Below are 16011 nucleotides of genomic sequence, written 5' to 3' on the forward strand. Positions count from 1 at the left end.
CTGGAAGCCAAAGAGAAACCTGGACATGGAGGCAGTCTAAACCCATTCCACTGGGTTACTGGTGTTCTGAGTTTCAGGAACTTTCTTGATATAGTAGCAGCTAACATTGATGAGTATTATTGTATGACAGGCCCTATGCAAGCACTTTTACCTCATCTCATTTAATCCTCCCAGCAACCCCATTAGATAAGTATACTAGTATCTCCATTTTATTGATGGGGAGACTGAAGCCCAAAGGGTAAACAGCTTGCCAAATAAGAATGAGGCAGAGCTGGGATTGGGACCCAAGTGATCCAAAGCCTGGGCTCTCTTGAACCCAGCCTCAAGCCAAGCCTCCAAGGCCTGTGCCCTGCCAAGGGCCAAAGACCAAAGCCTTGGCGTCCCCTGCCCTTTGCTAGCTCCCTTCGGCCCTGGGTGCTGGGAGTTCTGCACTTTGGAGTGCTCAGTTCATCAGGGACAAGAGTAGCCAGTGTGTGAGGGCAGCAAGAGGAATTCCCCAATGCCCCACCTCAGACCGAGTTGCCCAGATGCCCATCAAAGGCCCCTTGAGGAGGGAAGATGGCAAGTTCTGTAGATTCACCCATCATCTCCACAATTGCTGGATTTTCACAGCTGCCTATGATAAGGATATGGGAGGTTTACCTTAAAGGTAGGAAATAAAGGAAACCTGGGAACAGCCAAGTCCAGCCTTTTCTTGCCTCTCTCAAAATCTGTCCAAGCAATATCACGCGCCTCTTTGGTCTGTTTCTCTGCAGCTGCCCCCTTCCTCCAGTGCTTTGGCCTGCCTCAAGGATCAGATTACAAGCCTTTTTTGTTCTTATTCCAACTGGCCACCCTCCCATCTCTCCTCCCCATGATGCTACACTCCCAGCTTTGCAAACGTGCCCTGAAGGCATTCTGGGTACCCAACTCTCCCAGAGCACAAGTCCCATTTCCTTGATGGACCTGTTTCAGCCTTTTAAGGTTAATTTGCCAATGGTAAATTTGGCTGATGGTAACACTGAAGTCCTAACACTGATTGTTCGACATTTCCAATACCTTAAAGTATCTCTAATAGTCTTCAGAGTAAAGGGGCATTAAATTAAATTTCATTTTGCTTCACTTTGATTAAAAACAGAGAGATGTCATTGAGCCTCAGAAGCAGGGTGGGGAATACAGTGAGGAGATCTGAGGTTATTAAAATTCAACACACCAGAGCTGGGTGTCACAACTCTGAAAGGAGTCCCTCCCTTAGTAATGCCAGGTCCACATTCTGTATCTGAAATTTCCTGTCCAAAAAGCTCTGAAAGCTTATTTTATTTTTGTAATTTTGGTGACAAAGTTTGACCTGGAGTTAGTTAAATATTCATATTTATTTGCAAAAGTAATAAAAGGCTGCCCAGATTCCATTGGAGGGTTGTGTGATTTTTGGTATATGCACTGTATTACCTTTTTAAAGTACCAGATGTCCTGATTTTGGATATGCATCTGAACCCATGGGTCTCAGACCCAGGACCAGGAGCTTGCAGCAGTCCTGACTGAGCACGTGTTGTGCACAGGGCAAGGGTCTACTTAAGTTCAACTTAGTGTCTCCTTTGTCATGTAATGCCCTAAGAGATGGGGATGTGCAGCTGAGGCTCAAGGGGATAATAGACATTGCTACCGGCACACGGCCCAGTCAGTGTTGGTGCCTGGACTTGAACGCCAGTTCTGTCTGCCTCCAGTGCTCTTTCTTATACCACCATGCAGAACTGCTGCCCAGACGTCAGATGGCATTTGCCTTTTACCTTATCGTTCACTCAAATGGTAAAGTGAAATTTCCTAAGATTGGAAATATTAGTCTGCAAATAAGAATGGGCTCCTCTAGATAGCTGAATTTGGCATTTCTATTTATTCATGAGGTGGTTTCTCATCTTACATTTAGAAACTACAACTTTAAAAAATCTAATATCTGGATCAAAATGAATGCCCAGTCCTCCCATAGTGACCACCATTGTCCATGGAAGATCAATGAGCTAGTCAATGCCATGTAATCAGCAAGGAGTGTCTGCTGGGGCTGAGTATGGCCATCAGTAAAACTTGACAAGTTCACCATGCTGGAAACAAGAAGCATGTCCTTCCCCACCACTAGGGCTGCTGTCTTGTCCTTGAATGGGTGACCTAGCTATTTCCTCAAACACTTTCCTTTTCCTTTCTTTTTTTCTCACCCCTGTAAGACTGGCCAGGGCTAAGTTCTTAGGCCTTAAAGTGAATGAGTAAAGGCCACAAGAAGGAACAGCAGAGCTGTTCATGTGCCCAGCTTGGAGTCCTGCTCAGTGCATTTTGGCTAGAAGAATGCCATATACAGAACAGGGTGCTATGTAGAGGGGTAGAGTGAGAGTGTGAGAGAGCTCCAGAGAGAACAAAAGGGAAATCCCAGCCAGTTGAACAAATGCCCCTTTTTCTTTTTCCACCTTGCCTGGAGTTGTCTAGGTGGGGCAGGGCCTAGAATAGGAAGAGCCCATAAAGCTAGTAGGCTCCACAGCTCTTGTCAATCTCATAGTGGGCATGGAGTCTGGAGAGAGCACTCTGTGTACTCTGCCCTGAGACAGCACTAGTTTTGAGAATCACATCGTAGCTACCAGAAAATAGATCTGGAAGCTCAGGGCCAGGAGTTAAGGGTCATAGTTATAGCAAAGCTTTATTGGCAGGTACTTTGTGCCAGGCCTTGTTTGAAGTGTTTTAGATGTATTAACATATTTAATCCTCAAACAACCTATCATCATGCCCAGCCTCTAGAGACAGTGCCCTGTGCATGAGGTTATGAGTGTGGGCTCTGTAGTGAGACTTCTTGCTCTGGCCCTGACTTGCTGTATGACTGTGGGTAACTGATGACTTCTTTGCGCCTAAATTTTCTCAGCTTTAAAAGGGAGTGATAACAGCCCCTTACTCTTAGGATTAAAATGGGAAAAGTCAGGTGAAGTACTGTATTGCATGCTTAGCCTGTGGGCACTGGTTGGTGCTGGCTTGAGAAGGCAGCTTCTGGCAGCAAGAGCATCCCATTTAGGGAGTCCAGCCTTGTGCCTCTCCTGGGGGAGGCAGCCTGAGTCCTTCCTAGCTTCAGGGAGCTTGGGTACTCAGTCTTTCTCCTGAACAATTTCTCTAACTCCACCTAGGTAATTGGTTAGATGTGATTTTTATAACCCCAGTCATTAAGAATTCTCCCTCTGATCCAGCTCTGAGGCAACATAATCAGGCTACAATGTACCCCATTGAAGACACAAAAAAACCAAAAGGCTCACAATGTTAGATGGTGACATAGCTCTAGGCTGAGGATCTTGCCTGCCAGAGTAAGAGTTCCAGTGCTGATACTGGCACTCCACTGAGACAGCTGCAGAAGTCCATGACAACACATGGCCTATAACAAAATCAAACTGAAGTGCTCACGAACTGTGGACAAAGGCCTGAAGCTCATCCTGCCACCCCCACAGGAGCTCTGCTTGCTGTGTGCATCCACTAAAGGACCGATTCCCTGGGGTGGAGCACTCTGTTTGGTTATGCTTCATGAGACCTGGATGAAAAAGGCATAGTCTCTATCCTTCAGGGGCTACCAGGGTCACACACATCCAGGGTGTTCAGGAAAGAGGGCAGCCTGACAGGTGTTTCACTTGGGCCAGATCCCTGGCTAAGCACATTATGGCTACCTCTTCCTTTACAGAGGGGAAGGCAGAGTGGGAGAGAGAAGTACCAAGGCAAGTCAGGGAAAAGCTTCCTGGAGAGGTGCCTGAACCTTAGGGATTGTAAGAGTGGGATAGGAAAGAAAAGGTGGTAAGGGAAGGCCAGGTAGAGGGAATAGTGGTGGTAAAGGCCAAGAATGGGCCAGGACCTGCAAGCACTTCTGGGTTATAGAAATGAAGTGCCAATCAGGGCCCAATGGAGACTGCTAAGGAAGTTGATGGAGCCAGGTTATGGGCCTCTGGAAACTTCTGAACAAGTATGAAACATGATCAGGTCTCTGTTATAGCAATGTAATGCTTAGAGCAAAGAATGGATTATTGGGGGAAACTAATGTAAGAGTCAACTGTATGAGTTCAGACAAAGAATCAAGAGGGCCTGGACATAAGCAGGGCCTGGACATAGGCAATGGGAAAGAGGGACCATGGCATAGTATCCTGGCAGACATCACTGATCCCTGCCTCCTGGTATTTACACCTTCATGTAATCCCCTTCTGGTATTCACACCTTCACACTTGCATCTAGTGAACAGAATATAGCAAAAGTGATGGAATGTCACTTTCAAGACCAGGTTATAAAAACTGCAACTTCTGCCCTAGCTGGTTTGACTCCTGTCAAGGGCACATGCTCGGGTTATGGGCTCGATCCCTAGTAGGGGGCATGCAGGAGGCAGCCAGTCAATGATTCTCTCTCATCATTGATGTTTCTATCTCTCTCTCCCTTTCATTTCCTTTCTGAAATCAATAAAAAGATATTTAAAATACAAAACAAAACAAAAACCTGCAACTTCTAACTTCTTGGCATTCCCTCTGCCTCTCTTGTTGGCATATTTCTATCTTGCTCACTCAGATGAAGCCATCTGCCATCTTGTGGGATGCTCTATGAAGAGGACCTCATGGCAAGAAATCATGGAAGGCCTCTGGTCAATGTTTCATGAGGACTGAGGCTTCAGTCCAGCAACCTGCAAAGATCTGCTTCCTGCCAACAGCCATGGGAGTCAGCTTGGATGTAGACCGTTCCCAGATGAGCTTTGATATGATTACAGTCCTTAGAAGAGACTTGAAGACAGAAGACTCAGCTAAGCAATGCTAGGATTCCCACCCATAGAAACTATGAGGTAATGTATGTATGTTGTTTTAACTAGATGTTTTGAGGTAATTTGGTACATGGCAATAGATAACAATACAGGTAGGGATCAGAACAATGAAAATTGGGAACTATGATCAACACCACCCAGGCAGAATCAGCTGAATTTAGTAATTGATAAGACTGTAGAAGGTGAGGGAGAGAGAAGTCACGGTAATTTGGAGAAAAGCAGAATCTGGAGGGTGACTGCCTGGGTTCAAGTTCCTGCTCTGCCCTGTTAACTGTGTGACTCTGGGCTAGTCATTTCAACAATCTGAGCCTCTGTTTCTTTGTGTGTAAAATGGAGATGATAAAAGTAACTACCTTACATGCATCTATCTTTTCCATTTATGAACTGCTTCAGCATCCAGCACAGTGGTGAATAATAGCACACTGGAACTGCTCAGCAGAAGTCTGCTGTGGCATTTCTAGAAGGTTCAGTGTTTAGCCTTATGCCAGCAAGGACAAGATTTAAATGCTTCAGTGCAATTTTCTTGCATCCTATGAAGCTTTCACTGGTCCTGTGTGAGGGAACATGTTCCATTACCCAGTATAGGAGAAGGCAGTTCTCTACAATTGTGACTTGTCACTCCTCGATCGTTCCCCTGGCAGCACCTGTGGGTGCAGCTTTCCTCTTGCACAAGAACTGAAACCATAACCTTGGCCTAATTAATTCTGTGCTTCAACCAGCCAGAGTTAGCTGGCTTCAACCAACTTTTCCAGAGTCAAGCCTAGTCTCAGGGAGGACTAGAGCTTGGAATTGCCTCCAAAGCCAGGTATCAATAGTATGAGACACGGTCTTACTTCCAAAAACCAAGGAACCCAACCAGATATAAGGCTGTCTTACCTGTCTTAGCAGGGGAGGCATGGATTCTGAAGCTGCTGACCGCTGAAAGCGCTGGGGCTGCTGCATCATCTGCTGCAGAAGGAACGAAGAACGGTCAGGCTGCTGCTGCTGCAGCTGCAAAGTGGCCGTGGCGGTGGAGGAGGCAGTGGCAGAAGAGGTCTGAGTCAGCATAGGCTGCTGCAGATAGTGGAGTAGAGAAGGCTGCCTAGAGGTGGCAGGCATGGAGGGCATCTTCTGGGGGCCCGGCTCAGAAACGAAATGTGACAAGGGCTTGGTGTTGCCAAAAGTAAATGGCTCCGGGGCTCCTGGCCTGGAGCTGGCCAGCCCCTGCTGCATGATCATGCTCAGGGTCTTGGGTGAGTTAGTGGCCATGGGCTTGAAGATGGCATTTGTTTGCTGGTGCTGTTGCTGCTGGCTTAGTGGATTACTGCTGGGAGTGAGGCTCCGGATCAAAGAGCACTGTGGAGTGAAGGACTGCTGCGGCAAGCCTGGGCTGGAAAGCTTCTCTGGGCGGTAGGGTGGGGAGGGTCCTGGGTTGCTGGTGGGTAGAGCAGACATCAGGTGGCCTTGAGGGCTTTTCATGGTAGAGGACACTAGGTTGGCAAGAATGGAGCTCTGTGGGCTGAATTGTGGTTGCTGATTGAGAGATGGGCTGGGGAGCTTCTCGGGAGCATAGGACATAGTGGGCCCAAGGGCAGCATTGCTGCTGGATGCCATGCTTGAGAGTAAGGCATTGGGAGAGCCTTGGAGAGTGCTCCCTGGCAGGTTGCTGGATGACATGCAGGATACCATTAGGCTCTGTGGGCTGAAAGGTGGTGGCGGGTGTGGTGATGGCACTGGGCGGTAAGGTGGGGAGAGGCCTGGAGAGGTCAGGCTAGACCAATTGGATGTGAGCCCTTGCTGCTTTGTAGCAGATCCCTGCTTGCTGGCTGCCAACACCTTCAGCTGGTGGGCATGATGCCACTGAGGCACTGGGAGTGGGGGCAAAGCCACGGGGAGCATTGCCTGGACCTGGCTCTTGGCCTGTGTTATTGCAGAACTGGGTGTGACCATCTGTTTACTAGTGGAGGGAATAGCATAGCTGATCCCTGCAGAGGAGGGTGGGATTTGAAGTGATACACCAGTGACCTGGCTGCAACCAGAAGCAAACTCCTTACTGGAACCAAGGTTCTCCAAGTGTGGCATCTGAGCTGAAGCCTTGCGAGTTGTGCCCAGGGTTCCCTGGGAGTGATCTAAGACTGGTGGTTCTTCTGGCTTGCTTCCCAGTATCTTCTCAAGATCTAGCTCATTTGGAGAAGGGTCTTGAATTTCTGTTAACTCCTCTAGCAGATCTTGAAGTTCCTGGTCCTGCTCCGCAGTCATCATGCTGTTGGTTTTGTCATAGTAAGGAACAGTGGGCTCTTTGAGTCCCATTTCTGCATTTGGTTGTACCACAAATGGCGAGTCCATTATGCTGCCATTCATGGAATTATTTTCGAGTAATAATGAATGGCCCGCTGCTCCCATAGCTGAAGGGCTAGGGTTCATTGTCAATGGAGGAACCTGCAGCTCTGCACAGGGTGTGCTGGAATGGGCACCTGGGCCCATAGAAAGGGTGACATCTTCAAGGCAAAGCCGCTTGATTTTATTAGGGTAACCCCCGTCAGCCATGCCTGGAAACTGGAAGTTGTCTCCTTCCTGTCTCCTCTTAATGGTTCCCTGTGGCTGAGAGAGAGGGGGGGGGTGGGTAATTTTTATAAAGGCTTGGCACAATAAATCGAATGAACAGCAAAACTTGCAAGATAAAACATCTTAGTTTCAAGACTTATAATTGTCAAAATTCTACAATACAGCCTATCTCTTTGGGACCATAATGCTTGTTTCTTTGTTGCTATGTTTCATTTAAACTGTCTTGTTACATTTTAAACAAGGCATTATGCTATCAGTAATACTAAATATCACAGAAAGTAACTCAGAAAGTCAAGTGATATTCTTTGTCCACTTAGAGAGCAGCAAAACTATGCAGAAGTCACTAAATAAAATGTGCTGTCAAAGGCAGGCATTTGAGAGCAAGCTAGAAGTAGCTAAGATATTTTCAATTTGCACCTATCTACAGATACCCAAATTTTTTAAAAAGGAAAAGCATAACATAGACATTCAACTTTTAGGTTGTTTCCCTGTCTTGGTTAAATGCATCAGGTTGCAGTGATAAAATGGAACATAACAGAACCTTTAGAGAAATGAAGGAGCTCTGGGTATATTCTTTAGGGCAGCTGTCTAAGATACACCGTTTAGAGGAAAATGCAAGTTGCAGAACAGTCATTGTAGCATGGTTCCATTTATTTTCTCACACACACACACACACACACACACACACACACACACACACACACGCACACTAACACACATTGGTATGAGCATATAAAAATAACTTGGGAAAACATATATGCAATCATTTGGAACAGTGACCTCTTGGGGAGGACTGGCAATTCCCTTTCTATTCTCCACATTTTTGTATTGCTTGTTTGTTTTTAATGAGAATGACTTGTAGTGCAAAAAAGTACAAAGCTATTTAAATAAGAAATTCTTCTCTGCAGATGCATCCTCAGGTTGGGGAGATATGAAACAACAGGAAAAGACCCCAATCTGGGATATGCACCTTGGGGAGCTGCTTACCATTTTATAAAAGCATATCTTTGGGAACAAAGCAATTAGAAATGCAGTATTTCCTACTCTTTCATACTCTTTCAAGATTTATATAGTCACCTGTATCACCTGTAGTTGTCATGTTAATGGCTATGACCTGCAAGTAACGGGGAAAGGGAGTGGATTGAAGGAATATGAGTGGGTAGAGAGGGGCTTGAAAATCACCTAAATACCAACAGTCTAACAGATACATTTCTCTTCAAGCATTTTTCATGTAAGAAACCCCCTTTTAGCTTTGGCAATCTTACTGAGACATCCAGTACTGTCCCCTCATATTTGGCTCACAGGGGAGTAAACAGCTGTGTGGAGCCACCTGCTAGCACAACAGTGATCATGACTCTCACGGCAGACTGAATATCATAAGAGATCGCCCAGATCTACATGTCTACACCTTGCTGCACATCAGAATCACTTATAGACACCCAGATTCCCAGGCTCTCCCACCATAAATGAATTAGTTCAATATCATCTGGGGTGGGGCCCAGGCTTCTGAAAAATTTCAAAGCTCTCTGGCTGATTCTAAGTGGACAGTCAAATTGAGAACCACTGGCCCAGAGCACAGTGGAGCCAACGTGGCATAGAGCCCTGGTCCCAAGGCAGAAACACCTAAGTCTTTGCCTTTGCACTTAATATCTCTGAGCCCCAGTTTCTTCATTTGTAAAATGAGCATAATTTTAGTTCTCATTCATGATGCTGCTCTGACTCTTATGTGGAAATGGGACAGATTTGGGGGCACCTAGTAGATCTAGAAGGACCCTGGGAGTCCAACCCTGTCCTATTTAAGACAGGGACCCTGAGACCCAGGAGGGGGCAGGACTTGCTCAGAGTTGCTCAACTGGAGGGCAGATGCAGGGCCCCTCCATGACCATTCAGCTGCCTCCAGACCCATTGCCTTAATCCACCAAGGGGGCAGGACACTGACTACCTCGTCCTTACAGAACAGGCTCCACCACTCTGACTGAGGGGACTTGCATATTTCTTTTGAAATGATCAGGTCACATATTTTCCTGTCCATTCATTCAATCAGTATGGAGCATCTCACCAACAAGTCACTGGGTCCCAAACTGAAATTTGGTCTCTTTTACATTCTGCCAAAAAAGGTCAAAGAAACCCAATATATTGAATAGACATGTATGAAATGGATCAATAAGGAATTACAGTGTGGGTTTTACACACTGTAAAGAGTCTGTAGAGAGTCTGAAATGGCAGTGGTTGGTCCCAATGTGCTGTTTGTAATATCTTAGACTGCAAGACAGATTTAATGACAGTGAAGGCTATATAGAGTCAGGCAGGGGAGGGATGGGGTTTGGGGATAGGAAGGAAGAGAGGGCAGGGGCTATGAGTAGCAGTGTCCTGGAATCCCTGGCAGATTTTGTGTGCTCCTGGAGCTTTCATTTAATGGTAGGTATTCCATTAACCTGTTGGGACTAAGGTTGAAGGAGGTAGAGAAAGCAGGGAGTGACCCCGGGATGCTAAAAGTAATATTAGGAACCATTTGCAAAGGACAGGGGTATCCAACTTTCAAGGCACCCATCAGTGCATTCAAGCTAATATTCCCCCCTCAATTCCAATTCCAACCAGCTCCTCAATAGCAAAGTAGACACCAGGATTCCCCTGGGAGATGTTAATGGCAGTCCCAATGCTGGTGGATCCAATTGCTGCAGCAGGTGCTACTCTTGCTGTGCTAAGTCTGCAGCTGGACAGCTGCTCACCTCATTGAATACTTTGGGAGCATGTCTAATCAGAGGACAGGCTGGTCTTATTGTCCCTGGGTGCACAGGGTTGCTAGTCAAGGCTGCAGTTTCAGCAGAGGGGCAGATGGGAGCCTCTATTGAGCTCTCCTTTTTCAGTATATGTGCTGCCCAAGAGAGCACTGAGTTCTCCTTTTTCAATGGACTTAAAGGAGACTCAACTTTGTTAGAAGCTGTGCAGCTTTGCATTTGGAATTTTATAGTGAGAGCTTTCAACAGTTGGCCTACAGCACCTTGGCTGACTGGCAAGAACTCCAGCCAAACTTAAACAAGGCTCGGGAAGGTGGCTGCATTTACATGAAACTACCCAACCTTGCTCTAAATGCATCTGCTTTCACCAGGCATTGGTGAGGTGTGGAAATCTATTATCCAGTTAATTTTTCCCATAGATATAGGCTTGCCTTAGTGCCTCCTCTTGCACAGTCCCATGATTTGTTACTTATCTCAGTTGCAAGGAAATGGCTGGGCTGTCTCCCATGCTTAGTACACACTGACACCTTCACTGAGTCACCTGGACCAGTGGGTAATGGGCTGAGGTCTGCCTTCCTGGGTTGGGTGTTGACTGATTCCTGTGGCCAACATTTTAGATCAAATGCAGCAGATAGCTTGCTACTCCTGAATGGCTTCCCCTATCAACTTTGCATTTGGGGATGGAAGGTCCCAATCAAGCTTTCAGACTCTTCTAAACAAACCTTCCAGCTTCTTGCATGTGCCATTTCCAGTCTCTGTGGACTCCATGACAGCAAGCTATTGGTCCAAGCTACCAGCCAACCCCTACTTCATTCAGGCCATCTATTGCACATGATCCTGCCCACTCACTGAAATTTCTAATTTATCTTTTTACAAGAAAAGTAAACCAGCAGACACTGGCAGGATTTCTAGAGAGCACATTTCAACCTCTTCTTTTTACACAAAACAGAATGGGATGTGATTTGCTTGTGGCCATACAACTAGATAAGATATAATGACAACAGTAGACCACACGTGTCCCAACTCCCAGCCTGAGACCTCACAGGTCCTGCCTTTGTTGTGTGTGAGGGAGGACACTGGGAGGGGAGGGGTGGTTCTCTGGTATTTTAAAGAAAGGAATGACTTTATCTCTATCCACAAATGCCTAAAGACTCCCATTTCATAATCAGGCAGACAAAGCCACCAATGTGATCACCACGACTTTATAAACACTCATTAAAATGCATTTAAAAGCATGTGATGGCTTCCCCACCCCCTAAATAATGATAAAACAAAGGCAACCCTTCTGATTGGGACCAAGTTCAGCTCTGAAGTCAATATTATTTCTGGTTCTCTGTGAACAATGACATATTGGCAAGTCTTCCCTTTTCTATACTTCTAGTTCAGAATGCCACAAAGGGCAAATATTTCTTGGAAAAGGTCTAGATTATAAGAGTAAAGTCCAGACTCATCAAATGGGCATATGGAGATAAAGAATATAATATACATAAATATATTACTCTTCTCAAAGAAGTCGGTCAGGCTGTTATAATCACTTAATTTTGGACACTCTAGCTGGAGGTTTAACATGGACACCAATGAAAGGCCAGTAAAAATATGCACAGGTCCTACTAGGTAAGAATGTAGGAGGTGGAAGATATCCAGGAGAGGTGAATTCAGTGAGCCTCATTATCCCTCCAGAGGGCACTGAGCATGTAGGTCCTGGGGAAAATAGTCAAAAAAGGGGAAATAGTTTATTACTGTCCCCTTTCTCTTTCTCAAGTGCCTCCTCTAGTTCGGCTCAGGCCAATCTGCTTGCTTGTTTTTCATCTCTCTCTCACAAGTGCATCCATTCTCTATCAACACCCCTATGAGTTCCCTAGAAAATGATGTTTGCCAACTAGATTGGACTTCAAGCCCTCGGAGACAAAAGTGGTCCCTAGTATACTTGCTCAGAAGAAATAAATAAAAATATTATGGGACATGGTGTAGTTAGTCCCAGAAGAGATAAGACAATGCTGCATCAGTATTAGGTTTACAGAAAGAGAGAGAGAATAGGAGAGAGAGAAAGAATATGCCTGGATATATACATGGGATCAAATTAGTATCTGTGTACATAGTATAAATGCTTATATGTGGGCATATGTGTCATTTGCATGTTTGTTTTTCAGAAAAATGTCCCCACAAACTAAAACTGACCTTTCTGTAGAACAGTCAGGATTTTCAGCGTTTCCAGAATTGCAGGACATGAGGCTCTGGAGAATCTCAGGGTAGCTGGGAATGTCAGGGAGCCTTGAATGCTGATTGGCTTCAAGAGGAATCAGTTTGTCTTAAGGACGAATCTCCGCTAACAGATGGTTTGGAGCAAGATTCTTGGCCCATAAGAAGGGGATTTCTTGGTGCCTCTGGCTTGCCGAGCCCACAGACTGCATGCTCAGCACCCAATGCAGGAAGAGGCCAGGTGGGGTGGAGGAAAAAGCCCTGGAGTAGACACCAGACTTGCATTTAAGCCCTAGCTCTTCCATTTGCTGTGTGACTGTGGGCAAGTCACTCCCACTCTCTGAGCCTCAATTTATTCTTCTGTAAAATATGTGCTCAGGCTGCCGTGTGTGCCTCACGGCATTGTTGAGACATGCACATTGGGAGCAGTAATTGTTACTGATGTTATTATCCAAGCCTTGGGTCCCCAAGCTGCCATATTGCCCTACAGTATGGACCTCAATTTGCTCTTTGATCAATATGGACCCATCCACTAGGATGGCACATCATGTGGGAGTGGGGTAGGGTGAGTGGCCTAGTCTTGAAGGCACTGACCTGACAATCAGCAGTGCTGCCTTAAAATTTCACCTCCTGCTGCTTACCACCACCCACTGCTCTCAGTTTCCCCACAATGTCTACAGCACTCATCCCAACCTGAGGACTTGTGACTTATACAAGCTTCAAGCAGAGCTATCTGAGTGGTGGCCCCAACAAATGCACAAACAAGCTGGCCTGGGTGGGGGATTTTCTAGCACTGTGTTCCCTTTCTGTAATGTAAGCACACCAGTTGGAAGTATTGGCAACTCTAACAATAGCCCTAAACCTATAGCTGCATATGCATTTAATAAACTCATATGCATACTGTACCACCCCCTGAGAAGATTTGAAGTATCAGTCATTAAACAAGCCTTTCTTGAGTGCTAACCTTCTATTCCTGGACTATAAGAATGTCAGGGCCTTGGAGACAGGCTGGTCCCTCCCACTCATGTTAGAGCTGGTGAGGCCCAGAGCTAGGAAGACATGTGTCCATGGACCAGTGTCTCTGACACCCAGTTTGACCTCTTAGAGAGAAACCCTGAACTGGTCTACAAACACATTCCCATGTAGCATTATTCATGGGATGAAGATGGTTACTTGGGGGAGAAGAAAAAGATAGTTTATTTCAAATTGCTGAATGGACTTGGCAAGGCTGGCCTATAGATAAAGCAGGTGCTGTCTGGAGGCTGTAATAGAAGCTGAAGTTCAAAGCCAAGGACATATTTTCAGTTCAGAAAACTCTGTCTGTTCAGGACCCAGGTTAAAAAGCGTCATCTGTGTTTCACCTGAATTAAGCTGATGAGGCCAAAATCATACAGGGAAGGGGAAACATGGAGGCAGAGCTGAGGTTGGAGGCAGCCAGGGCCACTGCGCAGACCTGGATTTCTATATATGAAGAGGGCAGAAGGGATCGTTTGGAGTATGTAGAAATTACATACCATATGGAGTAGCCCTGGCTTTCCATCCATGAAATCTTTAAGACTTCTGCTTATGACTGGGTCAAACATTATCTCTCCTTACAGCAAGGCCCCATAGGATTGCAATGGTAGTATCAGGACCAAGATAACAGTCCTGACTTTCCAGGAGGCACTGCTCCCCATCTCCAGGGCACCAACTTGAGTAGTTTAAATGTGGCAAAGAGAAAAACAGTTGCTGATTGCTTAGTACCTTCTTCCCTGTACCCAGGTGCAGATTTATGCTTTGTGGGAACTGAAGTTTATATGATTTTGGGGGCCCTCTTTTTGAAAGAAAATATAAGGTTAAATGCACAAAATTAGATACCAGGTCTTAGAAGGTTTGAAGGATAAGTCTCTAAGCTTAGGCACAAGTGACTTTGCATCTGTGTGTGCCCCCAACAATGAGTTAAATAAAATGGCAAAAGGCATTTCACTTTCATGACAGCTGTGCAGGTGGGAAAAGAATCCTAAGACACCTGGTTAGTCCAGTGCATTCAGATGGTCATACTTACAGAATAAGTACATTTTAGCCCCCGAGCACCAAATTCTGGCTCTGAAATCTAACAGTCCACAGATGAACCTACTCCAGTTACTAGATTTTTGAGCCAGGCTGTTTGAGCTCTAGAATGCCATAGAAGCAGAGGCTTGGAAATAATATGTCATAAAAGCATCAGATCAGTCCAGAGAGGACCTCCCCATGGTCTAGGTCCTCTTCTTTTTCACCTTAAGTGAGGTATGATTAACAAAATAAAAATTGAATATATTTAGGTTGTACAATGTTATTTTTTCTGAAAGTGTACAATGTGATGATTTAACATATGCATACATTGTGAAATGTTTTAGGTCCTTTTTTAAAAATTGAGGTAAAATTCACAGAGCATAAAATTAAACTTTTTAAAAGTGTACAATTCAGTGGCATTTAATACATTCAAAATGCTGTACAACCTAAATGAGGAGAGTGAGGCCTGCCTCACAAATTTGTTATAAAGATCACATGAGCTTATACATGTAAAGTAGTACAATGCCTGGCATGGCTTACATACCAAATAAATATTCTCCATCTTCTCACTCTTGAAAATGCAAACACATTCTTGGTGATCCTAAAATAGCCTTTAACATGGTTTATTCAGCAGCATTTGCCATTCAAAGCAGATCTGCCTTTACTCATTGGCTGCACTCCTGAATAGCTGTGTGTAAGGCTAACTTTTGTAAACCAAATCATAATAAAATGCAACAAGAATTTGCCACTGAAAGGAAATCCTCAGTAAATTCTTCCACAAAGTAAAAGATCTCTTAGCCAAACTTATCTTTTCTGAAAGGTGTGCAGTTAGTGATATTGTCCTTTCTTGTAATGAATCCTAATTTAATTTTGGCCACACACATGTGCTGATGTTCCACATCCCCAAAGCACACAGCAACAGGAGTAGGTTACATATTGAAAATAATGACTGTCTAAAAATATTTCTTTCTTTCTGCGATTGCATCATGGAATGAGTCAATACCCCCTGCCGCTGTGTGTGTGTGTGTGTGTGTGTGTGTGTGTGTGTGTGTGTGTGGTGCTGGTATAGATAATGGTGATAGTAATGGAGGTGAGGGTAGGTGTGGTAGTGATGGAGATAGGTGGTGGAGATTGTGGTGGAAGAGGTGCTGATGATGAGGGAGTGTTATACAGGATATGTCTTTCCTTCATTACCTCTTTAAGAAGCTCCAGTGACTGGGTCAGAGGAAGAAGACTCACTTTGAATGTGTTATTAACAGAAACCTCAAAACTGTCTCCTTGCAGTTAATCATAATTATCTTTTTCTAACCTGGAAAACTAAAGCTGAATTACTTGTAGAAACATGGGAGATTTTTATTTGTTAAAATGTTGCCAATAAAGCAATTTTATGTCAGACTTAACTACAGGAAAGGGCAAGGCATTTCTAAGTTCCTTAACTGTCATGTGGCTAACAAAAAAAAAGATGGGCAGCAGTTAGCTACTGTACACTTAGCTCTTTGAAGCCATATATTCAGAAAGCAGATGTTGGGTGTTGGTGTTTGGAGGCTGGCTTCCTGGAGGTATTTTATATCAGCCAAGTTCATTGTTCTGAACTCCAAAGGCTTGACTTGAAAAAGGAAAAGAGGCAAGAAAATGTTCAGATTTTCTGACAGTGTCACACAGACACAGCCCTAATACTAGACAACTTCAGTTCCTGAAGTTTATTCTACA

The 16011-nt window shown here is 45.0% G+C and overlaps 1 protein-coding gene across 4 annotated transcripts in view; it reads right to left on the bottom strand.

Moving 5' to 3' along the window:
• MAMLD1 (mastermind like domain containing 1) overlaps positions 1 to 16011 on the bottom strand; it is a 111936-nt gene that overhangs the window by 30989 nt on the left and 64936 nt on the right. For all 4 annotated transcript variants that reach the window (XM_079765312.1, XM_079765313.1, XM_079765311.1 and 1 more), the window contains one exon: positions 5666 to 7369. In XM_079765312.1, the coding sequence (XP_079621438.1) occupies positions 5666 to 7369 (1704 nt within the window). The remainder of the gene's footprint in view (positions 1 to 5665; positions 7370 to 16011) is intronic.

The sequence above is a fragment of the Cnephaeus nilssonii genome (assembly GCF_951640355.1).
Source record: "Cnephaeus nilssonii genome assembly, chromosome: X".
In the NCBI taxonomy this organism is placed as follows: Eukaryota; Metazoa; Chordata; class Mammalia; order Chiroptera; family Vespertilionidae; genus Cnephaeus; species Cnephaeus nilssonii.